Source organism: Sesamum indicum, linkage group LG6 (genome assembly GCF_000512975.1).
Source record: "Sesamum indicum cultivar Zhongzhi No. 13 linkage group LG6, S_indicum_v1.0, whole genome shotgun sequence".
Taxonomy (NCBI): domain Eukaryota; kingdom Viridiplantae; phylum Streptophyta; class Magnoliopsida; order Lamiales; family Pedaliaceae; genus Sesamum; species Sesamum indicum.
In genome coordinates, this window is record NC_026150.1 from 7,016,869 (window position 1) to 7,033,447 (window position 16,579).

Sequence of the window (16,579 nt, forward strand, 5' to 3'; positions counted from 1 at the left end):
TGTTCTACAAAGGGCTTCTTGATCATTTTTTCTTTCAGACAAGAATCTCAAGCTGGCAAGTTGTCCATCAATTTTTTTAGGAAAAAATATTATTTTAGTCCTCTAAGTATGCCTAATTTTAATTTTAGTCTGATAACTATGTCCATTTTTGTTTAGGTCCAGTAACTTATAAAATTGCTTACTTTTAGTCCTCTGACAGATTTTCCGATAATTTTACCCCTATACAACTTTTGAAAGGCAGTTTTAGTTCATATGCACTCATAGGGGTAAAATTGTCCGAAACTCTTCCGGGGGACTAAAGCTAAGCAATTTCGTAAGTTACTGGACCTAAACAAAAATGGACATAGTTATCGGATTAAAATTAAAATTAGGCATACTTAGAGGACTAAAATAATACTTTTTCCTAAAAAAAGTGATGGACTCGAAGAGTCTAGAAATAGACGATTTGGACAACTTGTCAGCTTGAGATTCTTGTCTGGAAGAAAAAATGATCAAGAAGCCCTTTGTAGAACAAAGAAGGCTTGCTAGTAATCTATTGGATTTGATCCATTCAAATGTCTACGGACTCTTTAACACTCAAGCCATAGGTAGGTTCACATACTTCATAACCTTTACCAATGATCACTCATGGTATGGTTATATTTACTTGATGAAATGCAAGTCTAAAGCCTTTGAAAAGTTTAAGAATTCAGATTTGAAGTAGAGAACCAAACTGGCCGCACCTTTTGATCAGATCAAGGTGTGAGTACTTAGTGAAAGAGACTATGAAACACTCAATTCCCTTTCTTGATGATTTTCGACTTAGAACGTTCAAAACCAACCCTAAAAAATTGGATTTATGGTAGCAATCAAATTCATGATCCAATTTCATTGATTCATTTGGTACGAGGGCTTTGTCCACGTCATGCAATAATAAATATAATTAAAAGCACAGTAAAAATTCACGAAAAAATCTATTCGCAATTTAAATTAATATTATATTGAAAAAAAATTGTCCTTTATAATAGTTGAACGGGACCAATACAATGATTGAAAGCATTGCCCTAGCAATGAAGTGGTGACCACATCTCATGTGGTCCAAAAATCATGATATCACCGCAGTTACTATGTTTGGTTGGATGAATAAGATGGTTGCCAAACATGTCCCATATCAAACTGACTACATTAATCTACTGAAAAGTAGCTCAACGACATATTAGATTTTTTATTGCAATTCAGATTATATTCTTTTATTTTATTATATATGTATATAATTTTATACAATTGATGTCTCTAATATACAAATGGATAAATTATCTCCTATAATAAAAATATATCAATTAATTTTTTTATATTTTTTAAAATAAAGTAATTTATCTCCCTAACTAAGGAGGTAAATTGCTTCATTTTAAAAAAAAACATGGGAGTAGATTGCTGCATTTTAAAACATACAGTGAAGTAAATTATTAATTTTTTAATAAGAAAATAATTTGCTCATTTACAATATTATAAGAGATTATTTGCATTTTTGCACATATACTGTATATATATATAAATATATGTTAGGTATATAAAATTTTTCTTAGATAAAATTGATGGTATTATTGTTGTACACTTAATATGTACATATAAAATAGAATAAAAGCTATATATATATAAAAAAAAAATTAGGATAGAAGATATAATAGGAGTTATAATAAAAATTTCAACCTGTGAAGACAAGGGGTTCACTTGGAATGGAATATTTTGAGGCAAATCCTTGGATTCTTTTTATATTTAGGGGGTATTTTGGCTAAGTTTAATATTATTTTAAAATAAATTTTTAAAATATTCAAATAAAATAATATTATAAAACTTATAATATGTTATAAATAATAAATTAGTAATTATTTTGATAAAAATTAAACTAATTTGTTAAGATTTTGAAAGCAAATTGGGAACTTTTTATTTTTTTAAAAAAAGAAGCTCTTAATATCTCATTTTTCGATCGTGTGAAATTTTTCAAAAAAATATTTTTATAAAATATTTGAAAAATTATAAATCTCCCAAACAATACTCTTACTTTTGTAGGTTTTTAATTGATAATTTAATTTCAGTAATATAAATAAAAGAGTGTCCGGCTAAATTTTAACTAATTATTGCTAGCGACAGTTTTCTCTGTTACTAACTGGTCATTCTAGCACGTCAATTCTACGTGCATATAATAAATAATTTTTACACTTTAAAATATATTATAAATAAAACTAAATCATATAAATCAATACATTACATTAATAAAAAGAAAGAAAGAAAAAAAGATAATAATTGGTTACCAATTAATATAAATTTTAAAAGTTGAATAAGTTAGTTTTTATCATGAAGGGCATTTTTTACTTCACAAAAAATTAGTACGAGGTTGTCATTAACCCTCGTTTGTGAGTGTAGAACTTCTTTTCACTGGATTTTGTGAAATGACAATTTGCCCCCGTACAAGACAAAATCGTTGTCCTGTCAACCGATCACAAAATGGGTTTGGGGGGAGAAAAGAAGTGTGATGGTATGTTGGGGAAACAATATCCAAAAAAGAGTGTCTAATGCACCAGACACAAAAGAGGGTAAATTTGCAGAAATAAAAGGACAATAACGGTATTTCACGACATACAGTTGAGGGTGTTAAAGAGAGGTAACAGGAATCCCAATTGGGGCGACCCGCCTTGGCTTATAATCACCACCTCATATGGGGATCAGAGTCATTGATATCACCCATTATACACTGAATTAAATATGACTTAAAAAGATAAACGCTAAACCTTATTATGCCGTAAAAGGCCTACTGATTATCAATTATGTTTTAATTTAAATAGTTAAGATTGGAGTCCAATGAATAAGTTCAAGGTAATATGTTCACGTCTCACTAAACATATAATACTTATCTCCTGAGGTTTAGCATAAATACAAATGCTCACTCGTTGTTTGAAAAATTACCAATACCCCCATGATTTTAATGATCGTCTAACAATTAGTCAAATTCGTTAGATTTTCATCCATTTTTTATGGTGAACTGATCAGAATGCCCTTGTGAATTAAAAATAATAATTTATTTTTTTTATGAACTAAGTGGATAATTTTTTTATAATTTTTTCATCCATCCCGTTCGATTTTTGTATAAGTTTTTAACTTTTTTAGAAAAATAAAAAAAAATACAATAAGGACAAAGTTAATAATTCCATATATCCATCAAAGATTACATAATTTTATCAAATATTAGGAGAATTTATAATTTTTTAAATAATAAAAAAATATTCATAATTATATCAAATTTCAAGGGAGGTCGATGTAATTTAACCTAAAATAAAAATAAAAAGACTAGTGAGTTCAAACTTGAAAAGAATGGTTTTTGAGTTGGGTTAGGGCCCTAGGCCCATGTATAGGAGTTCAATAGGGTGTGTTTGGGCTGAGTTTATTTATACTTAGATTGCAATCGCATTAACCCCGGCCTTGTATTTTTCAAGATTAGGCCTCATATTCGGCCCAATCAAGACCTAATCAACACCTGTTGAGGTGGAGTTGTAATCACCATCCACATGAACTATTATGTTTTGTTTGTTCATATTGCCCTTAATTTTGCGGTAACTATTACGAATTTGTCCCTGATATTCATGTTAATAACAAATATATATATATATATATATGCATTTGATGAATTTATTAAGCAGGTGGGGAGGGGAGAAATGTATTTTATATTATTATTATTAGTTTTGTTATTAAATATATATTCAATTATTTATTGAGTCCAAATATATTACAATAAATTACATTTATTTATGAAATATATTAATTTAATAAAAAATACTCACAAAGTATATAAATTTTTTAAAAATTAAAATTTTGAATTTTAAAAACAAAATACAAATTTAATATACTAAAAATTCACTTTTCAAATTAAAAATGTATATCCAATATTAAAGTCACTCATAATAATTATATATTATTAACTCAATTAAATTAATATTAGTTTAAATATATTTTATTTATTTATAAATAAACTAATTAAATATCAAAATTAATAATATAAATTATTTTAAACTATATTATTTATTATAAATAATATTTAAATTAAATATTAAATTTATTTAATATTTAAAATTTGAAAAAATTAGATTACTTAATATAATTGTTTTTTAACTTCTTCTCCGTTGCCCGCATGGCCGGCGACGCGACTGGGCCTGGGCGACGAAGGTTGCCCTTCTTCTTTAGGCGACCACCATTGCCCAAGTCAAAGCTACGCGGCGACGTTGCTCGCCCTGGATCTAGGCAACGTCGCACCAGATCTGACTGCCACCCCCGGGCGACGACGGCAAGGGCGCCCTGCAGAAGGGGGCAACCAAGGTAAGGTCGCCAAGCGGCCACGCCATCGCCCCTTTGAGCGTTGGACGTTGGTGTTCCCCAGAACAATCTGGGCGATAGTCATGAGTGGCGACGGCTTCATCGTCTAGAGTGTTATATTATATATAGTATATGAATAATATATTTTATATATATTATATATATTGTATGTATAATAGATATATTACTATATATATAAAAAAATATATTTTAAATTAATTAAAATTTGAACTGTTTATGTTTTATAATTGAAGATCAATAGTTGTCATAAGAAGGGCATAAAGGACAATTCAATAAAAAGTTAATGCCGTTAGGGCTGTCTAACAGAAGGAGAGAGAATGCAATATTTTAGAAATGTAAGGGGGGATTTCCTATTTTTTTAACACAATGGTGTTTTTTAGCTAAATTTTAAAAATAGAGGGGGATTTTATGTAATTTATCTAATAAGTCCCTCCATTTATCAAAATTCACCAAATCTATTGATATAAAAAAAATAGAAACAAAATCTATATTTACCCCTAAATTGAGTTATTACTGATTTATTGTAGGTCAGATAAATATTTTTATAACCAAATTATCCTCATATATATTCACCCATTAATACATGTAAGGAGGTATTCTTCACCGTTATAAGGATAGTTGAGTTTCAAAAAATTATTAATAAGTCAGTCGAGGGTAAATATAAATTTTCATTCATTTTATTTTTTTTATAATATTAGTAAATTCAATGAATTTTGATTAAACAAATGACTTATTTGTTAGATAGAACTAAACCTTAGGGGTGTCAGATTTAATTTTTCAAATCACAAGAAATTTAGATCTAATTATACCAAACTTTAGGAAAGGGAAGCGTAATTATTCTTTCAATTAATAATAATGCATCGCTTTAAATAAAAAAAAAAAAAAGTTGCTGTGTTAAATATCCTAAAAGTTTGGGAGGATGCATCTCGTAATTTGAAAATTGTTGAATTAAACTCAATTAACAAAACCAATAAAAACAAATGGATTAGTTGTATTGGAATTAAATATTTTTCAAAAGAGAGAATGAAAATTGGAAAGTCAAAAACAAGACCCAATTAACAAGGCAATTAATTCCATAATTCCTCCATACTTTTCTGACTTTAAAGTGTAAATGTCTGATTTTGGTGGTTTCTATTTGAGGGCTCGATGAAACAATGCTTCCAATTACAATTATATTTAATTTTTAATAGTTGGAGGGACAGCAAAATTAAATGTATATGTAATTGCTCTAGGGATTCAACTTTTTTCCCTTGAAAATTAAAAGAAAAAAGTGAAAGTATAAACCCGAAAAAATAAAAAGACACGTTTTATTTTTATTTATTTATTATATATAGTGATTCTTTTTTTTGTCGTGTTGATGATACAAGTCATAATTTTTCAAAAAAAAGATAATTAAATTTTCGAAAAAACTACTACATCATCAATCATTGATAGTAATTTTTATTTTACTTGTACTGAATAATTTAGAATAAATGTATAATACCTATTTGATGAATATTTTTATTAATAAAAAATATTTATGTTCTTATTTGATTAATATTTTCACTAACAAAAATTTTAATTTTTTATATATTGAAATTAGTTTAGTATAATATTAATTTTTCTATTTTCTAATATAAAATAAAATAAAGACAAAGGGTTTAAACAGTAAATTTATAAAAATTGATATTTTCTTCTCAATCTATTTTTTCCGTACCGAACAAGGGATATTATTTGAAGCTTGGACTTTAGATCTGGACTTGGGACAAGAAATAAAAGAACTTGAGAAATGGAACTTGAAAAACAACACGTTAGCACTCCGACGCTCGAGTTAGTATTGAATTTAAGAGAAACTAATCGCAAGAAGTAAATTGTAATGAAAAATTGTGATATGGTGATCATATTCGTGAGAGAAATCGTGTCAAGAGTGAGATTAGAGTTCAAAATAAAAGTTTGACAGCAATATTCAAAGTCTGGAAGGTGTCCCACGCATGAGGACCAAACCTATTAGAGAGGTGTCCTCCTCGAGTGGGGGTCTACACGTTTCCTCTATTTTTGAAGAAAATGAATAAAAGTTGTTTAGATAAAATGTAATCGACTCTTATCCTCTGTTAATCTGTTAATGAAATCATATCTCCACGTTGAGGGGGATTCTTCATCGTTCAGGACTCCTTAATCAGCAAAGAGTCCTTTTAATTCAAGAGTCCAGGGTGTTGAGGGAACCTCCCTTGACTCGCGTCCTTCCACGTTGGCTGAGAAATAAGTTTGGTGATCCATGTGTATGCCACGTGGGGGTGCCCGGATATGGGCCTTGGGTCGGCCCCTTATTCCTGGATCATTTTTTTGGGCCGCCTTCATAAGTGCAGCAGATCCCTTCTTCCTTCTTCTACCGTTGTGGGCTTTGTTGGGCTGTTAAGGGCTCTTTTATTCTTCCTTGGGCAAATTGTTTTGGGCTATATACATCAATGACAAAAGCAATTTTTCATCGCAAACCTTGTGTAATGGCAGCGACTAGACTATCATAGCAAAAGATCGATATTTATGCTATTATTTTGCTACGAAGATGACATCGTAACCATAGTGAATTTTTTGTAGCAAAAGGTCATTTGCTACAAATTTTGTTCGTAGCGAAGCATTTGCTATGCCCGTATACACTACGGATGAAATTCGTAGCAAAAACTTTTTTACTACGAATATCATCCTTTTGCTGTGATTACTGCCTGGTAGCTAAAAGTCTTTTTTTCTTGTAGTGATTTTTTAGTTTGCTTTGCTTGTGAGTATATTTTACATTTTCTTATCAATGTTGGGAATTTGAACTCAAGCTAAGTTTCATAAAGCTTTGATCCTTTTTTTACTAACATATCTCAATCTTTCATGCCATCTCATTTATAACATTCAACATAAATAACCCTTCACTTAGAAATCCTTCCCCAATAACAATATTATATTTCTAAAGGCAAACTTGCATTTTCATACTACACAAGGAGTTTGCATATACAGTCTTGAACTTTATATTTAATCCCAAAATTTTGAAAATTGTGCATTTTTTATTCTTTTTTCTATAATTCCATTAAAATCTTAATAGTTGCCGTTTTTTTTTATTTATTATTTTTATTTCGCATTTTTATTTACTATAGCATGTGTCATTTGTTACCAAATTTGACACATGCTATTATAAGAGCTAGCCATATTAATGGATCCTTTCCTCACTCACAATCAGAGTCTTGGTCATCATCTTTTTGAAGTAAGGGAAAGATCTATGTGTATATTTTTATACATATATATATGTATATATGTTAATTCCTCACCTGTTAATTAATTGACTTGGAAGATCACAGACTTTGGGTCAAGATGAAAAGTGAGTTGAGTTGGGCTAGATCTAATTGAATCAATAAAAAATTAGGATAGTTTGGCCCAAGCCGACCTGAAATCGGATTGGTCTTAGGAATCAATACTTGGAACCAGCCCAACCCAGTGGCCCAAGACCACTTGGTCCTGGATCGAACCTAGGCCATGCTTTTTTCTTTTTAAGCTCATTATATATTCTTAACTATTATTTTTTATATATATAAATTTTCGTGTGATTTAATTTATTATTTATGTATTTCATAAGACATTTACAAGTTTAAGTAATTATTTATAAGATGACCTCAATATCATTAAAAAAAACAAAGAATACCACAAGTACATCCGCGCCTAATGCAGGCCTGGTCTGGGCTTCAATCGAGCCAGTCCATGGGCTTGGCCTAGATTTCAAAATGGACCCAATTAGAATCCACTTATAAGCCCAGAACCGCTTCAAAACTGGCCATAAATAATAGTAGACCGATCCTGAACTGAATTTTTTCAGACTAATTCGTGTTGATCGTTAACCGACCCAACCCACTATGCACCTTAAACCTGTGGGACTAATCCTCGTATATCCACAAAAACATACTTAAGACATTTACAAACATAATGTGTACTTCAAAACCAAATTAAGAAAACAAATAATTCCGAAAATTAATGTGGATTCCTAACCTCATTAAAATTGAAGAATATATAAAGAATAAAATACAACTCTCTTATGATATTGTAAATTAGTAAAGTACTCCTATACGAAAAAAATAGTAATTTATCTCCACGTGTTTTTTAAAATACAACAAGCTACCCCCTTATATTTTTTAAAATGAAGCAATTTACCTCCTTAGACAGGTAGGTAAATTGCTTCATTTTAAGAGAGGTAAATTAGTTCATTTCAAAAAGCATAGGGGAGCAGTGCTACTTTTTTTTTATAGGGAGTAATTTGTTCATTTGCAATATCACAGAGGGATAAATTGTTATTCACCCTATATATACCTTTATCTATACTAATATATAAGAGGAAATATTTTTTTGATAATGTGATGTGATGGTTTATATACATATTTTCTTATTCATAATATACTTTAAAATATAAAAAATTATTTATTATATGCACATAGCTAGGGACTGCGTGTCATGACGGCAATAATATAATTGAAGAGCACCCTATTAGTGTCTTCAATTTATTGGTATGTCATTTTTTATTTTTTAATATTTAATTATTTTTTTTCTTTTCTCAACTTTTCATTTTTCATATTTTTTAAAACAAATTAAATTGATTGTACACACATGTGAGTGTGCAGCATATGCTCGTATATATAAAGGCCTAATTGGAATTTTAGGTTTGTAATAATAGTCATTTGATACTTTAATCCTGTAATTTGATAGGATTATAAAATAGTACTTCACCTTTTTTAATTTGCAATTTTAAGACAAAGTTGGCCGAAGGGTGAATTCCCACCAATTTTGATCCCAACCAATATTTGTTCTAAAATTGTTAAATTAAAAAAAGTGAAGGGCTATTTTACAATGTTAATAAATTACAGGACTTAAAACATCAAAAAGAATATAATTACATGACTGAAAATGCAATTAAATTTGTATATAAATACATAGGTCAAGAAATAAGAAAGTTATTTGCAATAATTTTTGTACTTTTCTTTGGAAGGGTACCATAGGAACGTGCTATTCAAAGGTTTCTTGGACACTTATTTGTAGGCCAGTAGAGGAGGGGGACCTCGACCTTAGGGATATTTTAGCTCTAAATCGAGCCCTCATGTGCAAGCATTTATGGAAGATTATTGTGCAACAACAGGACTCGATCTGGATTGATTGGTTATTCCATACTCGACTTGGAGCTAACACTATCTGGACAGTCAGTAACAGAAGGGGGCCGTGGGGATGGCGGCAGATTCTTGCTCTCCAACCATGGCTTTTACCTTATATCGACTTTCGAGTTGGTAATGGAGATTTATTTTCCCTTTGGCAGGACCCTTGGCATCAATTGGGGCCATTGATTCATCACTTTCCTACTGGGCCGACCGTTACGAATATCCCTCGGGCTACACACCTACACTCAGTCATTGCGAACGGGGAATGGAGCCTGCCGCCACTCACTAATGGATTCGTGGCTATCATTCACCTTGTGCCTGTCATCCATGGTGAGGAGGATTGTATTATTTGGCGCTTGAATGGTGGTACTTTTACAATGGGGGCGGCGTACCACCTCTTTTATCCTCAAGGACCCAAGGTAGGTTGGACTTGACTATTCGTGGGTCCTTTCAAGATTCCCAGCAATCAACTTATCTTATTGCTTGTCATTTTAGGAAAGTTATCTACTCTTAACAAACCATGACTGCACCACACCGGTGGGGCATGTGTCCTTTGCTAAGACGGGATCTCTGAGATACATGAGCATTTATTCTTTTAGTGTCATTATGTTTTTCAGTGCATTGCAGATATTCGGAAGACTGTACGGGTCTGATGAGCTATTCGATCGTGGAATATTGACGTAGAGTGGATGTCGCTTAAATGGAGGGGGAAGCACGTCATCAACGCCTCATACCGCGCACTGTTGGCGTCGTTAGTATATCACTTATGGCAAGAACAGAATCATTGGTTCTTTCAGCATACTAGCCGTACATATGACACACTTGCTAGGGTTGTAGTTGAGGAGATTAGACATGTCATACTTAGTCATACCCTCCCCTCAGTAGTTAGTACACATGGATCTCTTGATTTGGTGAGGTCTCGACTGCTTGAACTATGTTGTTGTATTTCTCTTTTTATCTATTTTATGCAATTTATTATTACCAAAAAAAAAATAAGAAAGTTATTCCCTAGTGAAGAGAGGTGCATGCTAAGCAAGGACAAGAATTAAATGCAGATATTCTGCAACCAAATAATTAATTACACAAGCCCATGTGAGAGTTGCATTTTAATGAAACATCAGTTAATTATATATAGCTAATTACTTCATTTTTCATTTTTCTTTGCCCAAAAACAAATAAAACAATTAGGAAACAAAAGAGGGGCTAATTAAAGTCAATGAAGTAGTTAAGAAACTAAAGAAGTTGATATATTATATTAGTTAAGCTAGTTAGATGAAAATGAACAAACGTTAACCAAGCTTAATTAATTAGCAATTCCTAACAAAAGTTTGATCAAGTCCAAAGGGACTCTCTCTTGAGAGGATCCTGCATTACATTGCTCGAAGTTGAAGCAAAGCCAAAGCATTGTTGAAGGTTATTGAAGTTATTAGTGGCTAAGAGAAGAGATGATTTCTCATCTTGAGGTGGCGGAGGGAGGCCGACCATGGCCGCCGGAGACTGTTCTTGCTGCATCTGAATGCAGAGTATCTCCGCTTGAGCCACCGCCAGTTGCATCTGCAGCTGCGAGACTTGATTCTGCAAGTACGATATCGCGCCTACGCACCCGTACACGGGGTCCCTCATCCTTGCGTTCGCCTCGTACACTAGACTGTTCACCGCGTCTCCTCGTTGATGCACTGGAAGCTCCTGCAAGGAAATTCCCTCTAAATATAAACCACAGACGACGTGCATCCTCTGATAATAATTTACACTTGTAATGTGATTCTAATAACTGCTAGAACGTCTACTGTTTGTAAGGAAAACCCTTTTCGTACATGATCATTGATGGAGACAGTTGCTAATTTAAAGGGTTTTCCAACAACTATAGATACAAAATGAAACCCAAGGAGGAACGAACTTACCTGCAACATCTTGCTGACGTTGCTAGCACCGAAGACCTTGTGAACGATGGCGAACTTATGAGGGTCGTCGGGAGGGAAGTAAGGGGCGAAAATGCAGTCCTTTGCACAACGGCGCCTCAGCAATTTGCAGGAAGCGCAGGGCGAACTTCCTCCTCCCATCTTTTTTCTCCTTAGTGTGAGGGAAAATTACTCTCTATATATATTGGTAAAAGGAGGAAAATGTCAAAGCAGAAGATGAAGTTGTTGTGGTTTCTTTCCTCCCTTTTGCAGTGTAAAAGAGACAAAGATGATGTAGTTTGGAAGACAATGAAATGGGGGAAACCCTATTTATAATGGTGGGCATGGAGGTGTAGTAGCTCTAGTCCACACCACAAATATGGTATATATTGTCAATAAATTATATATGTGTACTTGCCTAATTTCAAATCTACATGAATTTCAATATAAATAAACAATTAGGGACCATAATTTTACATGTTATAAGAAAATATGAGTGCCACATTTCTACCAATACCCTAATGGATCAATCTACCTATATATATTATATAAATTAAATTCTCAAAATTAAGCTTGCTAGTTAATATTAATTACCATCTTGCTCGCAGTTGATTAGAGAACGTACGACATTGTTCAGGGTATTATGGTCATTTTAGATAGGAAACGTCATCTTAAAGAAATAAGAATCAACCGTGAAAGGTTGACCACCGTCGATGGCCATCCATGCAATATTTTGCTGGTTTTCCACATTGCTAGCTAGCTAGTAATAGTATATATATATATATATATATATATATATATAGATAGATAGATAGATAGATAGATAGATAGATAGATAGGGTTAAATGTAATTCAGAAAAATGAGCAAAAATTTCTGTTATGAAAAATATAACAGCAATTTATCTCTTTACATTTTTAAAAAATGAGTAAAAAAACTCTAACGTGTTTCGTGAATAACTTACACCCTTTTTTTATTTTTTCAATTTAAATTTAAAGTGATAGTCTTGTTTAAAAATTGTTGAATCTTGATTTTAATTTAAAATTTAAATTTAACTAATAATTTAATTGTGTAGATTTTATCTAATATGAATCAACGGTTTAGATTTAATTAAATAATAATTAAAATTATATATAATATATATAATTAAATTTAAATATATATACTTATATAATAAAATATATGTATATGTATATAATATATAGATTTATTTATATATGGGATTGGGGGGGCGGGGGGGGGGAAGGGGGGGGGGGGGGGCATGGGGAGGATGAGGGGATGGGGAGATATATATTTTGCTCTATTTATAAAAATATATGAGGATAAATTGTTATTTATTTTTCATCAGGGGTTTTTGTGCATTTTTCTTAAAATTGGTGGTGAAATTGCATTTTTTTGATAGCTTGAGAAGGAGAATTATCAAAGAAAAAAGAAAATAGTTTAATGAGAAATTTGAAATAATATTGTTTTGGAGAACAGGAAAGACAAAAGCAATAAATTGGTGGGAAGAACTAGGGCTAGGGTTTTGAGTAAAGTGCAGTATTCGAGGGGGGTGGGGTGGGGTGCGGTGGGGTGGGGTGGGGGTGTGAGAGAGATGGGTTCGACGTGAATGTTTGTTGGAGGACATTCACATTGAAACATCAAACATGTTTTTCTTTTTTACTTACCAAATACTACTAGACCAAAAACATAATAATCTATATATATTATTAATAATTATGTATATTAAATATTTTTTTATTTTGTCAATATATTAATGTTCGTAATTTTAATATAATAACAAATATCGTTATTGATATTTATAAACGTTGGTGAATCATTTAATGTAATGTAAAATTATTACAATAACGACAGCCAGATATATATATTGTCATGTTCACGAGAACCAAAAATGATAATTATTGCTTATTATAAATATGTTTGATTAGTATGATCTTTAAATTGTTGTTTTATAATATTCTTTTACTATTGTAATTATTATTTCTTGATAAAATTATATATGTTACAAGCCTAAAATCATGGTTGTGAAATATTATGGATAATTAGTAATAATTGTACATTGCCCTCATAAATGATATGTATTCAATTATAGACAATTGCCTAATTTTTTTAAAAGAAAAAAAATCAAATATTTGTATTTGAATTCCACGTCAATATTGTATTTTATTTTTCAAAACAAACACAAGAGATTAATTCGGTTATTTTTAATTTTAATAATGAAAAAGATTATATAAGTTCTTATTTCCAAATTTACAATAATTCCAATATTTTTTTTTCCGCATTACGTCGATTCAACCAATACATCACTATACTAAGAACGGTAAACAACAAATTATAATAACTCTCGATTCAACTAATACATGAATACAACTATAAATAAATTGCTATAACTCACGTGACCTCCGACGGGACTCAGACTGATCATGAGAATGAAGTCTTTAATGTAACATATCAATAGATGAATTTTAAATTTGTAGCTAGTAATAAATTATTTGAAGTTATTTGGATAATTTTAAATTTAAACGATTTGATCAGATCCATCAATTTTAAATCTTAATTATATTTTATCGAATATTAATAAACTTCAAATTAAATCGATATAAAATTATTTAAATATTTTCCTCCAAATTCTTCTATCAAGACTAAATTATTTATCCGTCGATCCAAATATAGCCTATATTTATATTGTTGTGCATGTGATTTGTAAACATCAAAAACCAACTTACATATATCCTCAAAATGTCAAACTTAATTAGCTAAAATATTTGAAATAATAACAATAATGATAATTAATAATATATAAGAAAGAGAAGCGAACATGAATTTATATGAACATGAAAAGCAATTAATGTGAAAGTTAAGAGATCCGACATAAGACTGAAATCTAAGAGAAAGTACAAACTTCAAAGACCATAAAAAGTCAGAAATAAATGCACAATATATATATATATTCCAACATTATACAATTCAAAGATATCACATGCAATGAAGCTATTAAATAATCAACAAAGTATATATAGTTGTAGAAATAATAATGGGAAAAGTATTATTTTAATCCGCTAAATATACTTAATTTTAATTTTAGTCCGATAATTATATCCATTTTTGTTTAGGTCCAGTAACTTACGAAATTGCTTACTTTTAGTCCTCTGATAGATTTTCGGACAATTTTACCCCTATGCAACTTTGAAAGGCAGTTTTATTCCATATGCACTCATAGGGGTAGAATTGTCTACCAGAGGACTAAAAGTAAGCAATTTCGTATGTTACTGGACCTAATGTACCTCAAAAGATATTTGTATGAACTTTTATCATCTAATACAGATGTACCTGTAATTACAGCTACGACTTCAAAAGATAGTATTTGTAAATTGGCAATTGAACTGGGGACGTTTGTGTATTTGAATTTAATTTTGGATGATTTAAGTGTAATTTATCCTAATTAATAGTAATCACTACAAAATTATTATTATTATTATTATTACTACTATTATTATTATTATTAATTGAAAATTGTGATGATGTTGTGGTTATATATATATGGGTAAAATACAGTTTGTCTGTTGAACTATACTTGATATATATATATATATATATAATATTTATCCCTTTAAACTAATAAATATAACACTTATCTCCTATAATTAAATTTATGGATAATCTTGCGTTTTTATTATATATATAGTTCAAAATATTTCTTTTTCTAACAATTTTGTATTCAGTTTAATTAAAAATTTCTCAATTGAAAAAAGTATCTTCTAATTATAATGAAGTAATAGAAAATTAGTAAATTAAATAGTTTGAATGATATTATATTTTACAGACTCAATATTAAATAATGAATGAGTACAAAAAATACACAAAATAATTTCATAAATTTTTTTTATTAATTTGGTAATAAAATTAAGCTATTAACTATATATTCTTTTAGATAAAAATGAGTAATTAAATGGTTTTTTAAATATAGTTTTTTAAAAAAATATATGAAAAATGTTTTTATATTTATTCACCTTTTTTCTAAAAATATTTAGCTTTTGGTTAAGCATATATATATATATATATGTCAATTTCTTGTAAAACAAAAGCATATACAAATTGTTGGTTATATTATATTTTTTTGTGTATCTACCATATATATTTCTTTATACTCCACTTGTAATTTAAATTCTTTTTTTATTAAAAAATTAAATTAAAAAATAATTTAATATGCAAAAAATTAAAATATATATATTAAAAATAATATATAATTATTCAAAGCATGAAGGGTATTTGTGTCCAACCAAACAAAACATATTTTACCCTCTATATATAGGTATGAGGAGGAGGAGGGGTTTCTGAAGCTCTACTAATAAATTAATAATGAAAAGAAAAACATGAGATGGGATTCCCTCAACCTCTCGCATTTAATGCTCATCACATGATTCCAAGCTTCTAATCTGCTCTTCTCAGGACATCACTTCTCTTTCCCCACAATTCTCTCTCTCTCTCTATATATATATTCGACGATAACAATTTATTCCATATAATATTGAAAATGAGCACATTACTCTACTATAAAAAAATTATAGCAATTTACCCCACTATACTATTTAAAATGAAGTAATTTACCCCCCTAAATCATAGAGGGGTAAATTGTTATATTTTAAAAAATATAGGGAGGTAAATCGCTATTTGTTTTTTCATAAGAAGGTAATTTACTCATTTACGATATCACAAGGGAGTTGCTTGCATTTTTTTCTATATATATTCTCTACGTTTTCAATAAACGTACTATCAAAATACTACTCACTATGTATATATCTACGTATTTGTTCTCCAAATATTACTGGAAAACATGTTCTCCAAACATTACTCAAATGTTTTCCTTAGTTTATAAGAAGGTAAGTTACATGAACGTTGTTCGAATTTAGGTGTAATTACACAAATATTATTTTATATATTATAAAAGTATAAATACACTACTTAAAATTGTAATTGTGATTTACATCAGTACATTCTCAAGGAAAAAAGATTATCGAAACACCGTCCTGAAATATATTTACATTGATACCTCCTCAAAAATATATTTATAATTTTATAAAAATATATATAAAAAATATTTGTATAATTAAACATAATTAATTAACCTCATATGTGTGGAATCCCGTTATCAAATCAAGAAGGGC

General features: G+C 29.9%; 1 protein-coding gene across 1 annotated transcript; it reads right to left on the bottom strand.

Annotated features, from left to right (window-relative positions):
* On the bottom strand, window positions 10,723-11,727 carry LOC105163937 (LOB domain-containing protein 12). Its single transcript, XM_011082475.2, has 2 exons — window positions 11,420-11,727; window positions 10,723-11,204 (listed from the first exon to the last, which is right to left on the bottom strand). The coding sequence occupies exons 1-2, from the start codon at window positions 11,576-11,578 to the stop codon at window positions 10,851-10,853; spliced, it is 513 nt and encodes a 170-aa protein (XP_011080777.1). The 5' UTR covers window positions 11,579-11,727; the 3' UTR covers window positions 10,723-10,850.